At 43.8% G+C, this 18,382-nt stretch overlaps 1 protein-coding gene across 1 annotated transcript in view; it reads right to left on the bottom strand.

The window, feature by feature from the left end:
• Positions 1 to 1,220: 1,220 nt before the first annotated feature.
• TNFSF11 (TNF superfamily member 11) overlaps positions 1,221 to 18,382 on the bottom strand; it is a 41,072-nt gene continuing 23,910 nt past the window's right edge. The window contains exons 3-5 of the mRNA XM_068984744.1: positions 8,879 to 8,924; positions 8,700 to 8,798; positions 1,221 to 1,642 (exon numbers count right to left, since the gene is read on the bottom strand). Coding sequence (XP_068840845.1) covers positions 1,221 to 1,642; positions 8,700 to 8,798; positions 8,879 to 8,924 — 567 coding nt within the window. The remainder of the gene's footprint in view (positions 1,643 to 8,699; positions 8,799 to 8,878; positions 8,925 to 18,382) is intronic.

Raw genomic sequence — 18,382 nt, 5'->3', positions numbered from 1 at the left:
AAATAACTTTTGGAAAGATAGAAGCCACATTACCATACTGGAGAGAAAGGATCACAGAGCAAGACAGACATAAAAGAGAAGCACAAAATCACAAGGCAGGTTTTCCTATAAATTTATTTTCATACCAAAAAAATAACATTCAAAGGCAATGTTTTTATTGTATAGTATAAAATAACTTCCACTAAATTAAAAATGGAATTTCTTTGCCATAAGCCACTGATAACTTTTTCCTTAAAAAAATTTACACTTTGCAGCACTTGTAGGAAAAAAACACCTGTTTAATAATTATATAAATACTCTTGACAGAGCCCAGTAGCCCATTATGTGTCTTTTTGGCAATGTCAGCTTTCTAAAGTCAATTAGCTTCTAAATTTGAAAGGCACCTGGTGGCCAACATTCTGCTTATTATTCAAGGGACCCACTTTAATTTTTTTGCACAGACTTGACAAGTCTGAAAAATCTATTAAGTTAAAAAGAATGGAGAAATATAATACAGTTGATATTAGCAAACAACATTTCTTCCCCTTAGCTGCAAGTTTTCCCCCAGGGGATTTACAAAGTGCACCAGTTAAATATGTCTGTACATTTAAAACATTAAATATGTCAACAGCAAGACAGTTTTAAATATTTTGAATCAAATACTATAGCACAAATATAATTTACAATACTTTGCACAGGAAACATTACATCTGAAATATAACTTTAGATATTATATAAAAATACATATATTCTTCTCTCCTCATTAGAAAAAGTATTTATTTGCAGGTTCCAGCAAGATGTAACAATTCAAAAGAATTTAACCCTTCAGATGGTCATCAGTTTGCAATTAGAAGACACCCTCTCCACTTCAACTACATGGTGGTATATAACCAACAGATTATAGAGCTAGAGAATTAACCCCTCCCATTGCCCAAAGGCTGTTTTTCATAAAGGCAGCCATAACTGCTCCAATCTGCTTTAATTCTAGGAATTCATTACAAAATTTATAAACCATTATGTAAGAAAACCCTTAGATTTTTATACACCTTAAGTCCAACATCTCCTATTGGCTGTAAATATATTTGCTCCCTACAGAGTCAAAGGCATGGGTAGGGTCTTCTTGTACCCTGTGGGTCATAGCTCTGAGTAGTTTCATATACCTATATACATCTTTCTTGGCTTGTTTTGGACATTTTCTATACATCCTAGGAAACACGGGAAAACTCTCCCCGACATGGGGCTCAATCTATATCTCGAACTTTAAAAGCCCCAAAGTATGTTGCGTCTTGATCTGGATCCAGTAGTGAAGGGTTGGAGACCTCAATGCTTATTTTCTCACCAGACCGTAGTTTAAAAAATCCTCCCACGTTTATGGAGTAAAAATGGAATTCAGAATTCCCCAGCCAGTACTTGGTGCTTCCTCCTTTCATCAGAGTGTGAGAGCTGGGGATTTTGATGCTGGTTTTGGTGACATATACCATCAGCTGAAGATAATTCGCACTGAGGTTTCCGGAAGTCTCATGATGTCGAAAGCAGATGTTGGCGTACAGGTAGTAGAAGCCGTCTTGGTTAACTATCAGTTTCCCATTGCTGAAGGTCATGTTGGAGATCTTGGCCCAACCTCGGTCATGGTACCAGCAGGACAGAGTCACTTTGTGGGAACCTGAGGAAAGGAGAGGCAAGTGATTTAAAACTTACTCCTGCAACGAGAAGCATATCTTCACAATTCTGTGAGGTTGCAGAAAGACGTACTGAGACAGCCATTGTTCCAATGGGAGAACGACCTCTCAAAATTTATTTTCTAAAAGGAAAGTACAAGTACATTAATATGTCCCTGTGTTGTCTGCTGGGCACCTGAGAGGGGTCAAAGACACAATCTCACTTTTTCAAGGAGCCTACAGCACACAAAGGATAAGCGTAGTATATGTTCAGACAGGAAGCAAGGCACGGGCCCTGATAAGAAAGGTGCAGATTTGCAAAGGGAATTCAAAGGAAAGAGATTACTTCCTTCCAGAAGGATCAAAAATGGTTTTGCTGGGCTTGTGTGCTCAGACGCTTCAGTCAAGTCCAGCTCTTTGCAACCCCATGGACTGTAGCCCCCAGGCTCCTCTGTCCATGGGATTTTCCTGGCAAGAATACTGGAGTGGGTTGCCATTTCCTCCTCTGGGGGATCCCACAGATCGAACCCGAGCCTCCTGCATTGCAGACAGATTCTTTACCACTGAGCCACCAGCTACTGAGCCTAATAACCTAAAGAAGGAATAGGATTTAGCCTACAGAGCATAAAGGTCGAAGGAAGAGAATCAGCCAAAGGCGGCTGAATCAAGAAAGCAAAAAACAAGTATAGGAAGAGAATATCCAGACTTCACATAGCCCCACCTTCTCTTTTAATTCACGGAGAGAGGGATATAGAAGGAGCTGAAAATCTGGGTCACAGCAACTTTGACTAAAAAGTCAAACTCTTAAACTATATTCTCATCACCATTGATTGTCCCCTCCTCCAACAGCCCAAATGCCTCCCAAGTTCACACAAATGAAAAGCTTCCCCTAGAGAAGTTCACAGAGAAAACATCCTTGGTATTGCCCTCCCCGGGTTCACAACTTCATGCAGTCTTTTGTGAAGACCAAAGGATGGTTAAAATGTCTTCTGAGAAACCAGAATTCTCCTGTAGCCTCTTCTCGCACTTGAAATGTGACAACTGATCTTCATGCCACTGTTTTTGGAGTAGTGGAAGTTTCTAGAAGTCGTCTAAATGTGTCCAATGCTTTGAATATTTCAGGTCTTTTAGTGTATTTTACCAGGTCTTTAGAAATTGTTGTTGTTGCTGTTTAATTGCTAAGTTGTGTTCAACTGCTTTATGGCCCCAAGAACTGTAGCCCACCAAGTTCCTGTCCATGGAATTTCCCAGGCAAGAATTCTAAAGTGGGTTGATATTTTCTTCTCCATGGGATCTTCCAAACAGAGGGATCAAACCCATGTCTCCTGCATTGGCAGGCTGATTTTTTTGCCACTGAGCCACCAAGGAAGCCCTCCTTTAAAAATTGTGACATGATAAATCCATGATAAACCCCATTAATCAAATATTTATATTTATGTGGATACCCATTACCCAACTGGAAAAGGTCTCATCTAGTGGAGAAAAAAGCTGTTATATTGTGGAAAATCCAAAGTTTTCCTCCAGAGGATTTTATAAATACTTATGCTAGAATTCCAACAAGGCAAAACAGAGCCGAGGAGTCTCAGAATGGGGTTAGGAGTAGTTTCTGCAGCCAGGGAGAAGTTCTTTGCTGCATGCCAGCCAAGAGAAATCAGTCCATGGAATTTACACTCAAAGTAAATTCCATGGATCCATCAGAGCTGACAGCCCTTTGGTTAGAGTGGGTCCTTGGGTGAACCCTGTAGAATCAGAAACCCACACTAGCTACCTTTCAAGACTGGCCTGAATCCTGGGGAAACTTGAACACCTACATCATCTTTTTCTAGAACACCTCCAGAGGGCCACTGGGCAGCTGGAATATGGTCTGGGGACCTCAACACCAGGCTCTTCCTCCACCAGGAAGAAAAAAAAAATGCAGGAGGATCCAAGCTACAGTAGGGCCACTCATTCTTAGGCCTCAAAGGCAAAGAAGTCAATGCTTCCAATCCCTCTGTTCAGAAATAGGACAGACTTCCTGAACTGCACATCTTATCCACAGGAGGGCGCTAGAGTGAGTCTGAGAAGCCTCCAGAACCAGCAGAGCACTCACCCTTTTTCATCCAACGTCCTACTTCAGATCATCCCAGATGAAAGCACCCCAAATATAAGTATCATTCCATGGTCCCAACTAAGTCAGAAATGAGACTCTCAGACTCTACTCATCACATCCTCATAAACACTAGCAAAGTTACTTCTCCGGGCTCGTAAACAGCCACCTAGTCCATTGACAAAGCTAATAAAACTCAAAGGTGTTTCCTATCTCAGATCAACACATGGTTACCTCCTTCTTCCCCTATTCGTGTATTCAATCCTTTATCCAATCAATAATTGGCCTTATACTTCATCTTCCTTCCATGATGGTCCTTAAGAAAGAAAGAAAGTAAAGAAAGTGAAGTCGCTCAGTCGTGTGCAACTCTTGGGAGCCCATGGACTGTAGCCTACCAGGCTCCTCTGTCCATGGGATTTTCCAGGCAATAGTACTGGAGTGGATTGCCGTTTCCTAACAGAGAGCAAAGGAATGTCTAAGGTGAGGTCTATCCTCTCAATGGGATGGATCAGCCAGCCTGAGACCAAGGGCTGGGAGCCTGGTCTGGGAAGGCAGGGAAGAATGTAGAAACCTTGACCGCCTGCCACTGTCACTGTTACCTCAAGTGGAAGGAGTATCCTAATTTCCTGCTTTACAGACTTACTTTTATCCATTCCCTGATCGATTCAGTCATTCAGTAAATATTTGATTAGTGCTTCCTATCGGCATTCATTCTACCCATAATTAAGAATTATATCAAGCAGAATACCCACGAGGCACTTACAACTTAGAAGTGAAGAAAATAAGAAACGGGCACGCAAAATGAAAAATGTGACATTTTCATCTCTGCATGTCACATAACACATGGTTGAACTTCAGTTAAAGCAACTTGCAAGTGGAAGCTGCAGAAATTAATGGCGATCAGGTGAGTTCAGCCCAGTGACAGAGAACAGGGAGAACTTGGATCAAATGTGGATGGGCTGAGAAGAGGCAGAGTATTGTGAGCAAGAGAAACTGTTCAAGCAAAGAATGGAACGCACACAGTATGCAGAGGAGAAAGGAGAAACACCATCAGTGTGAACTGGAGGGTTCATGAATAGATGCCAGTGGGCGAAAAGACAAGAAGAGCGCCCCCATCAGGTTGGAGGACCTCACATGCAAGCCTAAGTTTCTATCACTAGAAGACCTTCAGCTTTCCCAGCCTCCCCAACCCCTAGAGTCACTGCTACTAGCTGTTAGAGAAGCCTCTCCAGATATTTAGCCTCAGCTCCCCTTAAGAAAGCCATGAATCCCGACCTCACAAAATGCTCCCCAATGAAAATTCAAGCAGCTTTGAAATATATCAGTATAAGGCAGATTCTGATTCCTTTCATATATGTAAATAAGTACAAATAAGTATGAAACGGTGCCTCTATCCACAGAATTCTCCAGGCCTCCTGCAGTACAGGCAGATTCTTTACCATCTGAGCCACCAGGGAAGCCCATGGCTCAGATGGTAAAGAACCCACCTGCAGGGTGGGAAACCAGGACTTGATCTCTGGGTTGGGAAGATCACTGGAAAAAGAAATGGCACCCCACTACAGAATTCTTGCTGGAGAATCCCCATGGACAGAGGACCCTGGCGGGCTACAGCCCATGGGGTTGCAAAGAGCAGGACACGACTGAACAACTAATCACAAGTATGAAAAAGAGACCCCAGATGAACATGCAAATGTAAAGCCATCTTTCTCCAGAGTATCCAATCCTGGTCCAAACTAGGAGATAAACGAACTCAAGGAGTCACTGACCAAGCCAGAAGATCAAATTCTATTTTCTTAAACAGAAGCATACACTAGTTCATTTCACTCCGTCTCAAGCTCAATAGCCATCAGAAAATGTCCGGGAGTTTTGCCTTGTTTTTGGCAATGATTTGATGCTAGGTGCCTGGAGGGAGAGCTTTATAACTAAAACATGCTTGTTATTGCCAAATAGACTTTGGCACACAGTCTAATGCAATGTTTATCATATGCCATTTAAAATGAACTGAAAAGATAAATGCAGAGTGCATTCACAGCACACACGGATGATAGATCAGTATTAATTTGATTGCCTCTGCTAACATGCAAAATAGTTTTCCACTCAGAAAATTAGAACAGTTCCATAAGGCACATACACACAGAGAGAGAGAGAGAGAGAGAGAGAGTAAATTTGTTTATGAAGCAAATATCTGGGACAGGAGAGTTAGTTGAGGAAAATCTTCTGAAAATCAAACAGTTGGTTGCTCACTTTCTGTGTCTGCAGTCAGGCAAAATTCCTTTGTGGTCCATACTATTAAATGTAATAGTGGCTTCAAAACTGCTTATTAAAACTTGGATTTTTTAAAAAATTAGCACTTCCCATGTGGTCTTGATTCCTGGTTTTCATCCAGGCGGCCCAGGTTCAACTCCTGGTATGGGAGTGGTAACCTTTTGGGAAGGTTACCACCTGCTTCCCAGGTGGCTCAGTGGGTAAAGAATCTGCCTGCAATGCAGGAGACTCAGGTTTAATCCCTGGGTTGGGAAGATGCTCTGGAGAAGGGAATGGCTACCCACTCCTGTATTCTTGCCTGGAGAATCCCATGGACAGTGGAGCCTGGCAGGCTACAGTCCATGGGGTCACAAAGAGTTGGACACGACTGAAGTGACTGAGCACAGCACAGCACAAGAAAAATCTGCCTTGAATAATTTTTCTGGAAAAAAAGAATATGTATAATTATTTAATTAAACATTAAATAACAAATTACATGCACTGAGTGCTTACTCTATGCTCATTTCCACATAAGCATGTTAGTACGTGAGCTGGTTAAATCTTCATAGCTGCTACAGGAAGTGGATACTATTACCATCCCCATGAAGAAGCTGACACACAAAGGATTTCGATGATATACACAAGGTCACCCAATCAGGAAGTAGGGCAGTGGGGCCTCAAACCCAGGCAGTCAGCCCTGAGACAGCTGCTATTCAAACTGCATTCATCTACTTCTTACAGGAAGAGAGGAACATAAGAACACTGAATGTATTTCCCTCTGACAAAGCCAACTGGCCACAAGGTACTTATGTGATAATCTACAGAGTGAAAAGCACAGACTTGGTAATTAACTAGAGTGGAATTCAGTCTCTAAGCCTGCCATGTTGTAGCCTGGATCAGGTAGCTTATACTAGGTGCATCTTGGTTTCCCTATTTGCAAAATCTGAATGATAACTGCTATTTTGCAGGGTTGTAGAATTAGAGATAATTAGGAGAAGGCAATGGCACCCCACTCCAGTACTCTTGCTTGGAAAATCCCATGGATGGAGGAGCCTGGTGGGCTGCAGTCCATGGAGTCGCTAAGAGTTGGACACAACTGAGCGACTTCACTTTCACTTTTCACTTTCACGCATTGGAGAAGGAAATGGCAACGCACTGCAGTGTTCTTGCCTGGAGAATCCCAGGGATGGGGGAGCCTGGTGGGCTGCCGTCTATGGGGTCGCACAGAGTCGGACACAACTGAAGCGACTCAGCAGCAGCAGCAGTAAAGATAATGAACACAAAGCAAAATGCTTGACACATAGTGTGTACTCAATAATAACATTACGATAGTAATGTTCCTTGTTAACTCTACTATTGACTTTAAAATTTTCACAATTGTGAGAGTTGCAAGTTAAGTTTCATGCAAGTTAAGCTTTATTTGGGGCAAAATGAGGACTGCAGCCTGGGAGACAGCACCCCAGACAGCTTTGAAAAACTGCTCCAAAGAGGTAGGGGGAAGGTCAATATACACGATTTTGGTGAAGGGGGAGTTTTGTGCAATCAAGCACGTATCTTTGCAAAAGTTTTCTGTTAGTCATGAGGAGCTGAGGTCACCATGAAGGGATTTAGTGCTTTCCTAGATATGAGAAGATTCAAGGATCGAGCTCATAAAATCAGATCCTGAAAATATCTATCTATCTAAAGACCTGTTCCGCCAGTTTCCCCAGAGGACAGAGCGCCTCATTCCTGATCTCCACCCTGAACTCCCTTCAGGGGGTGTTGGAGGCCAACAACTGTAACAGCACGTGCTCTGATCCTTGTAGAGGCAGATGGCAAGCGCCAATATGGAGCCGAAACTGTCATAAGGTTCTCTGTAATCTTTCTTATGCTCACCTAGCCTGATGTGAAGGGCCCACTGGGGATTATATGATGGACTACATTGGGCAAATGGAGATGCAGAGCTCTGAGTCTCCTTTCCAGAAGAAAATCAGGTCTCCAGTCCACTGAGCTAAATACCTAGCCTGAAAAAAAGTGATAACCCCCTGGAGAAGGAGTGTGTCTCGTTTTCTAGAGAGCTCCTTCCTCTGAAATATCACTCTGCTAAGCTTCTACCTGGCACTCCGCAGGAGACAGCTGAATACATGACTGTGTGTGTGCTCAGTCAGTTCAGTCGTGTTCGGCTCTCTGCGACCCTCTGGACTGCAGCCCACCAGGCTCCTCTGTCATGGGATTCTCCAGGCAAGAATACTGGAGTGGGTTGCCATGCTCTGCTCCAGGGGATTGCCCCGACCCAGGGATCAAACTCACATCTCCTACTTCTCCTGCGTTACAGGTGGATTCTTTACCCACTGAGCCACCTGGGAAGCCCCGAGTATATGACTACCTGGAGGAATTCACGCACCTCACAGGCCAGCCATGGGGACTTGTCAACTTTGGCCTGGATAAACAGAGATGAGTATACCAAGAGGCCATTCTTCTCAGCTATGCCACCTCACCTGGCAGTTGTTTAACATAAAGTCACTCTGATGGTCTGAAATTGAATACAGTGATGATGTGCATTCCTGCATGATTGAGAATCCCTGTTTCCATGGTGTGGATGACGAACTGAAGACCAGATTGACTTTTCTTCTGGTCTAGAAGTTACAGGCTCTCAAAATTTTGATAACAGGCTAACAATAGGTCTGAGTATTCATTTGGGCTGACAAATGACTCTTGAAATATTGTTTAAGCTGGATGCAAATGGAACTTACCTGATGGGATGTCAGTGGCGTTAATCGTGAGATGGGCAAAGGGCTGAATCTCAGGCTTGTTCCTTCTGGCCAGATCTAACCATGAACCTTCCACCATGGCTGGAGATAAGAGAAGCCATGTTAGCCCAAGGAGGAGTCACCCTAGCGGTTTTCAAATATTTTTACAGGTCCACGCTTACCTTTTTCTGCTCTAATGTGCTGTGATTTAACAATATGTTGCATTTCCTGCAATAAAAAGAAAAAAATCTTATTTATACACTCACTCTTTTGATAAGGCAGTTAAGAATTCAGGACTGTTAGACATACAATAAATTAATCCTCTTTCCCTCAAAATATACCAAAAATACATAAGTAGTAAAATTTCTTGATTTTCTAAGTAGCCATCAGGGAAGTTCATCTCCAAAGAATTATCGGATGTGCTTAAAAAGTAGATTACACACATACTATCCAACAAAATACTTCGGACAGTAAGAGGAAATAAAAGACAGTGTAAATTATAAAACATGGAATCACCAAACATAATTAAACATTTGTAGCAGGTACACAAACGAAGATGAAGTTAACTAGGAAAGTAACAATTACCACAGAATATATGACCCTCTTAAATCTTTAGGGAGGCTCTTTTTATGTCTATTTCATTAGTGAATTCCTGCTATAACGTTGAAGCTCAGCCCATAAGAAAGAGAAAGATGCCTGGCTCCCAGTGGTTAATTTTTTATTTTAAAAAGTCACAGTGTATTTAAAGTACTACGTGGATGTCCAGGAGCTTTTAGATTACCAGTAATTAACTGAAAATATTGCCGCAAATCGAGGTGTAGAAGCTCAAGGCAGAAACAAAAAGAGCTCAAGTACATAAAGAGCATTGTCTTTCAGTCGCCAAGTCGTGTCTGACTCCTGGCAATGTCATGGACTGTAGCCCGCCAGGCTCGTCTGTCCACGGGATTTCTCAGACAAGAATGCAGAGCGGGTTGCCAGTTCCCTTCTCCAGGGGATCTTCTCAACCCAGGGATCGAACTCACGTCTCCTACACTGGCAGGCAGATTCCTTACCGCTGGCTACTGGGGAGACCCCACACAAAGAGTATAGGGAATTACTCATCTCTATTTGAGCCCTAACAGTGAAGGGCCCAACAGGTAACTGCAGGCCCACCTATATCAAGACCTTAGCTCCTGTTAAATAGTAAAGTGATGTGGATGAAACTTCAGGCTTTGACTTCAGGTCAAGTCCCTTCCCAGTCCCCTGGATGTACTAACATACATATTAACAGCACCCCGATCACAGAGGGCCTCTATCATAGCTGGTTGTGAAGATTCAATGAGCTCATACATGTAGGCACTTAGCAAGGGGTCTGGTAAAGCCATACATGTAAATACTACCAGAGGGACGTGCCTGGTGGTTGGGTGGTTAAGAATCCGCCTTGCAATGCAGGGGACATGGGTTCGATCCCTAGTCAGGGAAGTAAGATCCCACATGCTGAGAGGCAACTAAGGCCTTGTGCCACAACTATGCAGCCTGTTGCCACAAGGAAAGATCCCACATGACACGATGACTAAGACCCGATGCAGACAAACAAATAAATAGATATTTTCCAAAAAATAATTAGTAATATCAACACTAGAAACACTCTGGAGAGAATCTGAATTTCTGTGTTATTGGGGTGGTGATCCACGCTAACTACCCCACCCTCCACAGTGTTTAAAAGATGAGCCAGATAGCTCAAGTTCTTTGAGTGTCTGGAGACAAGGGCTTTGAGACAGATGATGGGTGGGTAGATAGAGGCAGAAATACAGTTTCAACTGCTAATAGTTAGAAGTGATAAAATCACACTGATTCTTCTGTCTGCCTTCAGGACCCCCAAGAGAGAAGAGACTTTATGCTACATTTTTTTTTCTAATTTTTTTTTTTTAAACTGGAGGATAATTGCTTTACAATAGTGTGTTGGCCTCTGCCACACCTTAACATGAATCAGCCACAGGCATCCACAGGTGCCCTCCCTCCTGAGCACCCCTCCCTCCTCCCTCCCCACCGCACCCCTCTAGGTCATCACAGAGCATGTGTCTGGGTGGAGCTCCCTGTGTCACCCAGCACATTCCTGCTTGTGATCTATTTTACATGTGGTCATCTATCTGTTTCCGTGCTATTCTCTCAATCCGCCCCACTCACTTTTCCCACTGCTTGCCCCGCCGAGAGAAAGACGAATATCACATATTAACGCATGCATGTGGAATCTAGAAAGACGGTGCTCATAAACCTATTTGCAGGGCAGCAATGGAGGCATGGAGAATCTTATTTTTAAAGGCCCTTGGAGGACACAGCAGAGCTGTCTTCAACGACCTGTTCTAATGGCCTAAAGAAGTTACACACAGTGTGACTAACTTTCTTTTTTTGCACATCGGGATCGTTTTTAAACATTTTATTGGCGTATAGCTGCTTTACGCTGCTGTGTTAATTTCTCTTGTACGGCAAAATGAACACATATCCATATATCCCCTCCCTTTGGGACATCCTCCCTTTCAGGCCACCGCAGAGCATTAAGTAGGGTCCCGTGCGCTGTACAGTGGGTCCTCATTAGTTATTTTATACACAGTACTGAGAGTGTATATATGTCAGTTCCAGTCTCCCAGTTCCTCCCATCTTCCCCTTTCCCCTTTGGTATCCACAGATTTGTTCTCTTTTAGTGGAAACTTTTTGGCCTCATCCAGGACTACCTGCTGCCCTTATTGCTCAGGGCACTGCCCTGCACACTTCTGGGGCAAATAGTGGCTGGTCCTTTGGGGTTGTGCAGTGGTCCTCACCAGGCCCTTTCCCTCTCCCCACTTCATCCAAGATTTATTTCTCTCCTGTGTTGACTGCCCATCCCTTGACTCTCTTCTCATGATCTCTGGGTTCCCAATGGGACCGTGATTTCTGGAATTTCTTAGCCTTGCCTGCAATCTCAACAAAGATTTGTATATGCACAACCTACTTATTTTACAGTGCGTGTGTATTTATGCATTTATATATACACAATGATACATCGTATACATCTCTTACAAATGTGTAATATATTGCATAAATAATGTCTCTTTATTCATTATATATATTTACACATATAAAATGAAGATACATATTGGGTGGGCCTAAAGGTTTGTTCAGATTTTTCTGTACCATCTTATGGATGAACATTTTGGCCAACCCAATATATGAAATGTTTACTATACAGTGTATATAGCTTTATATACTTATGATCAAGTATATCTTTATACATTGTGCATCTCCTTATCTATTTATGTAGGTGTCTATAACTTATCTTCATCTGATTACAACATCTGAGAAGATGGAACAGGAGTCGGAACCTGGATGACAGGAGTTCAGAGACTTCAAGCTGCCTCTCCTTCTCCCTCTAGCCCTGATCGACCTCATCAGAAGGAAGAGGTGGGAACGGGGTTCAAGACGGCAGAGTAGAAGGACGCGCGCTCATCTCCTGCCGGAGCCCCCAAATCACAGCCAGCTGTTGAGAAGGCGGTGGGGGAAGGAAGAAGGAGGCAGCGCCCAGCGTGACACAGGCCTGAGGATGCCTGCTGGCTGCTTTTTTACTGAGAAGAGCACATTTGTTCTTGAGAAAAACAAGGAGAGAACCGTTGTGCTAGCTCCGCGGTTCTCAGCCTTGAACGTGGTTCTCAGCCTTGACCGTGAAGCCTGACTTCCCAGGGGTGGCGTCTGAGAATGTGCATTTCTCGCAGGTGAGCTGGCGTGGCTGACCTGGGGCCTCCATTTGAGAAGAGCAACCCCACTCCCATCCCCAAAGATTTCAGAGGTGCGCACCTCTGAGAGTTTCTCAAAGCTTGAGACCAGGCCAGAGAAGCAGCAGACAGAAGTCACTGATTAAGTGGGCGGGGAAAGTTGGTTCTCTCCCACCTGGGAATGAACTTCTGTCCATTTAATCAGCAGCTGTGAGGTCAGTGCTGTCATAGAATCTCTTTATTACAAGAAAATGCAATAACCAGAGCCATTCAGAAGCACTTTCAATGTCTGCTTTAAAAAAAAAAAAAGCATCATGACTCAGGATGAACTAAAACTCAAGCAGAAGACCCATGAGGTAACGCTGCTTTCATGTTATACGATTTTGGGTATCCAAGAATTGCAGTTTCTTCTTAAAAACCATCCACATGAAAAGCAAAGGACAAAAAATGTAGACTCAATGTCTGTTCTGATATTCTTAGCCCACTTCCAATCTTTTGAACTCTAAGATCATTCTTATTTATGTGTACACATATTAATCATGAACATAACAAAAAGGCTACAGCTTTGAGGTGCCCTGGCCCAACTCCAGCCAGTCTAACTCAGTTAGTCTGATATTGACTTGCTAGATTTGTTTTTTTTTTTACAATAATCTCCCCCCAGGTGATTCTAATATGTAGCTGCTGCTGCTAAGTTGCTTCAATCGTGTCCGACTCTGTGCGACCCCATAGATGGAAGCCCATGAGGTTCCCCGGTCCCTGGGATTCTCCAGGCAAGAACACTGGAGGGGGTTGCCATTTCCTTCTCCAGTGCATGAAAGTGAAAAGTGAAAGTGAAGTCGCTCAGTCGTGTCTGACTCCTAGCGACCCCATGGACTACAGCCCACCAGGCTCCTCCGCCCATGGGATTTTCCAGGGAAACATTACTATTTGAGCATTTCTGTGAATGGTGGTTTGGTGAGAGCTCTATTTAGGTATTTATTATATTCTCACAATTTATCTGGGAAATCCCACAGACAGAGGAGCCTGCTGGGCTACAGTCCGTGGAGTCACAAAGAGTGACTGAGCACACACATGCTCCTCTTTAGATGACTATAGTCTAGGAGGCTGGCAGGAAAGCATCAGTGGCCTGTGATGGAGTTCTGGACACGCTGCCCCCAAATATAGTGGTTTAGCAAATGGAATATTTTAAACCATATGATTTTGAGAAATGGCAGATGCAGGAAGACCTACCTGGCCTCCCTTTTCTCCCCTGAAGCAGGTCATAGACCCTCAGGTGAGAGGTAACTTCCCTATCTGGAAGAAAGGAGCCTCTTCATCTCTTAAGATGGGACGACACCCAGAGGAAACTGAAGGAGAATGGACACGTGTATGTATGGTCGAGTCACTTTGCGGGTGATCTGAAACCATCACAACATTGTCAGTCGGCTATGTGTGCGTGCCTGCTACGTTGCTTTGGTCAGGTCTGACTTTTTGCAACCCCATGGACTGTAGCCCACCAGACTCCTTTGTCCAGGGGATTCTACAGGCAAGAACACTGGAGTGGGTTGCCACGCCCTCCTCACTAATCAACAACTATATGCCAATATAAAATAAAAAGTTCAAAGAAAAAAAAAGGTTATGCAATTTTCGGATAAAGGAACAAAGACTATGTGGGTAACAAATATTGGAAAAATCATATTACAGAGCTGTGTCTGAGGTTGATTAAGAAAACATTATCCTATTTTTTTCTATTTGGGGGAAAAAGTGATTGCTGCAAGATCTACTTAAATATGGAAAAAAACAAAAACATGAAGGAACAGGCCTTGCCGAGTTTTCCCCAGTGTACCATCCTTCACTCAGACCCTGCCCTGTCCCATTTTTTTTCTACACCTTTCCACTCTTCATCAAACTGAGTATAAAACCCACTCAGCTTAACGATTCCTGTGGGTCTTCATTTCCTTATGAAGGCTCCTGTGTCGCATAAAACTTACATTAAATAAATTGGGATGGCTTCTCTTATTAACTTATCTTTTGTCAATCTAATTTATAGGACCCCCGCTGGTGAACCTCAGTGGGGAGAGGGGAAAAGGTTTTTTTCCCCTCTTTCCACCTGTCAGGAAATCTTTAGAGGGTGGTTCCCTCCCTGAAGTAGTCATTCTGAAAGGAGGCCCACCTGGACCAGGGAATCTGACAAAAAGGAAACTCAACATCAGGAAATACGAACTCAGAATTCCTGGGGTGGAGGAAGGGAGTCTTCAGAGAACAGCAGGCTCAGAACCTGCCCCACGAGTTCAGAGCTTGCCTGTCGGGTGCAGGAGCCCCCAGATTCAGCCAGGCAGGCCCCGCCACACACCAGGGCCACCCTGGTCCCTTTTCTCAAAGCTCAGACACTTGACTATGTGCATACCATGCAGTTCTCTCTCGAATGGCCTCCTAAGATTCTTAATTTTCAAGATTATAGGAGACTCTTCTGAAGGAGTATGATTCTATTTATCTCCCAAGCTTTGCATTTACATTTATTTTCATCCACAGTCGTCCTCTCCTTTTGTCACATTAATTAGAGTATTTTAAAATTCGCCGAGTTCTTTAGTCCTAAATCTTATCATTCCGACACCGCTTCTGGTTTCTTTGAATTCAGAAAGATCTGATCTGTCTAATTTGGGGAAGACACTACAAAGCACATCCAAACTCCTTTCCTCTGAACAAATTATTCACATGAAAGAGATCTTTTAAAGAATGTTATATGGGTTTTATCTTATTTTAAATCCAGCTGTAAATTTTTTTTTTAAGTTATCTCCCTGGATACACATTGAGAAATGGAATATTTCCTGCTGGCTCGGTAAACAAGGATGTTCACAGTCACGGGCGATCGCAGCCACCGCCGCTGGTGAGCAGATGAGCCCCGAGGGAGCTCAGGAAGGAAAGAATACCTGCCTGCCGTCTGGCAGCCACCAGGCGGCAGCCACGCCCTGTGGTGAGAAACTCGGGGCGGGGCAAACAGGAGCGCGGCCTCAGAGAGCTGACAGGGTGAAAGGTGAAAGCGTGAGCCTCTCAATCGTGTCCCACTCTTTGCGACCCCATGGACGGTAGCCCACCAGCCTCCTCTGTCCATGGAATTCTCCAGGCAAGAATCCTGGAGTGCATACCATTCTCTTCTCCAGGGGATCTTCCGGACCTAGGGGTTGAAACTGAGTCTCCTGCACTGCAGGCAGATTCTTTAGCATCTGAGCCACCAGGGAAACCCCATAGCTGAGGGGCATATCAAGAGAATGATTTGAGTGAGCGGAGACTCTCGCATCTTCTCATACACGGGAAAGCGCTAAATGCCTTAGCTTCAGTTATCCGTCTCCTTTAATTAGCATTGATTTTTTTGACGTTCAGACTCCCTGCCCTTTGTCACAAAACTTCTGTGTAACCTGGCTCCTCCCTTCGCCTCCTCAGGGCAGTTCTCTCAGGGTCATGTGAGATGCTGTCTCCAGGCCTGAGGTCCTAAAAATTCCCACTGAATAAAACATAACTCTCAACTTCTAGGTTGTGAATAGTTTTTAAGTTGACACACACAATATAATCATATGTTGTCTCCCTCCTGTCATCCAGAATGCCCACAGCTCTGCATAAAGAAGTATAGAGAGTTTTGACACGCCTCCCAGCAAACAGCCTCCAGCAGAAGCCAGAAACAGTCTCCAGGGTGAGAAAGCTGGGCAGATAGCCCTCTGCTATCTTCTGTTGGCCGAGAACTCCTAAAGAGAACCCAGCGTCCTGTTCCCCAGGAACACTGGCGATCTGCCTTCTCAGAAGAGAGCATGCTTAGCGTCTGTCACATTCAAGGACAAAGAGAACTACCCACTGGCTTCCAAAATCTACTCAGGACCAGTAGGATCGTTACCTGTAAGTTCCTAGGAAAATCCCATGTATGAATGAACTTATTTATGGTCACACTATAACAAGCAGGCTTTTCAGCTAATTTATGCATTTTTAAATAAGCATAATTTGCGTCTAAATTGTGAGAGCTTCATTTAACCCTTCAAAACGGGACAAAAAAGAAAAACCGAACTACTGGTAGACAGCCAAAGAAATCACTGCCGATTCAAGGATAAAAGAAATCCTCTGACATGCTGCCCCCTAGTGGACACTGTCTAACATTGACAAGCCAGACTTTAGGTTTGAAACTGCCTTCTGCCCCAACTCCACGAAGTTCTAAAAACAAGAGATGAGGAGGAAATTACAAAATATTTTGAAAATCTCCTCCTTGTGGTATTTTCCTATTTAGACTGCACTGACTTTTTCATCTTTGCCGTCACAGTACATTTGAACAGACAAGAAAACAACCGGTATGATTTTTCCTTTTTCTTTAATTTCCACTTTTTATTTCACTCATAGAAAAATGATAGGATTTCACAATTTCTCCTTCAAGAAAGAGAGTACACAAGAGATCCATAGGATTGTGTAACTGTGGTCTCTAGGATGGCTTCTCTTCAACTTCCGCCTTAACTCAACATCTAAGTATGATTCCCAGGAGTGTGATGGGGAGACTGTTGTGCTAGGTGCCCCTGAACATCTTACAATATTTTCGGATCATTTTGCCAAAGAAAAGTAGGGGAGAGACATCCCAGGACTGGCTCAATCTTGATTTATCAGAGCCACTTAGGAGAGATCGTACTCCATAAGAATAAATATAAACACCTGTCAGCATTTTCAGCTCCTTTTGAGCAGTCATGGGAATTTTGCTCCAGGTTATTTAAACATTGACAGCAAACGGTTAACCCAGCCTCTGCAAACTCAGCTGGATAACCGCCCCCAACAAGACTTTGAGAGCCTTCCAGTTCAAAAGTGAACGTTATTCATTTGGTCTTATAAAATCATATGGATAAACAGATACAAATCTTCACTGAGGATACTCCCAACTGAAAAGATAATCCTGAGAAAATTCAAGTCGCTGGAGTCTGGTCTCGTCAGACTAAAGAGCCCACCGGTGCATTGTGCTGTGACTTGTGCCATCCATGCGGTACCTGTCAGTCAGAGCGCAGGAGGAGCAATTTGTCTAGCCAGATGCTTCCCGAAGCCACTGGCACCAGCTCCTAGCTGGGGTCTCAGGTGGCTGCCTCCCTCTGCAATCCCAAAGGCAGCTGCAGGGACATCTGGCTGGTTGAACAAGGATTTAACACCCCGTTTGCCAGATATAATACAGGGTTCATACACTTGTTAACATATGTAATGCATTCATTTTAACATCTTAATGATACCCTTCCTGTAATTCTTCTCCAACCTAGTTACGAGAATAGTGTATTCATCAGCCGAGTTAGCACATGAATGCCACACAAGGGTTGTTTCTGAAAATGAATAGCCAGTTTCCTATTCCTGCAGAGAAATCCTGCAGACTTCCACCTTGTAAAGAGCTCAGAAATCCATCCTCATCCCTCCAGCCAGAGGACCACTCCCTTCCTTCAAGCTGTCATCATTTCTCATTGCTGCTGCTGCTGCTAAGTCGTGTTAGCCGTGTCCGCCTCTGTGTGACCCCATAGACGGCAGCCCACCAGGCTCCGCTGTCCCTGGGATTCTCCAGGCAAGAACACTGGAGTAGGTTGCCATTTCCTTCTCCAATGCATGAAAGGGAAAAGTGAAAGTGAAGTCGCTCAGTCGTGTCGGACTCTTCGAGACCCCATGGACTGCAGCCTACCAGGCAAGAGTACTGCAGTGGGGTGCCATTGCCTTCTCCAGAGTTACAATAATAGCCTCCTACCCCCTCTTCTGGGCTCCCGCTTTCCTCAAACCAGCCCAACGCTGCTAGAGCACGCGTCAGAAAGTCCAAAAGTGAGCAAGGCCCTTATCTTCTATTTTCTTAAAAATTTTTGTTAATTTTATTGAAATACAGTTTACTTACAATGTTGTGTTAGTTTCAGGTGTGCAGCAAAGCAATTCAGATACTATATACCTATACATAGATATATGTGTGTGTGTTTAGTCGCTAAGTCCTATCCTACA

The sequence above is a fragment of the Capricornis sumatraensis genome, chromosome 12, assembly GCF_032405125.1.
Source record: "Capricornis sumatraensis isolate serow.1 chromosome 12, serow.2, whole genome shotgun sequence".
Lineage (NCBI taxonomy): Eukaryota > Metazoa > Chordata > Mammalia > Artiodactyla > Bovidae > Capricornis > Capricornis sumatraensis.
The sequence above is the reverse complement of the archived record's forward strand: the minus strand, read 5'-3'. Positions and strand labels throughout refer to the sequence as shown.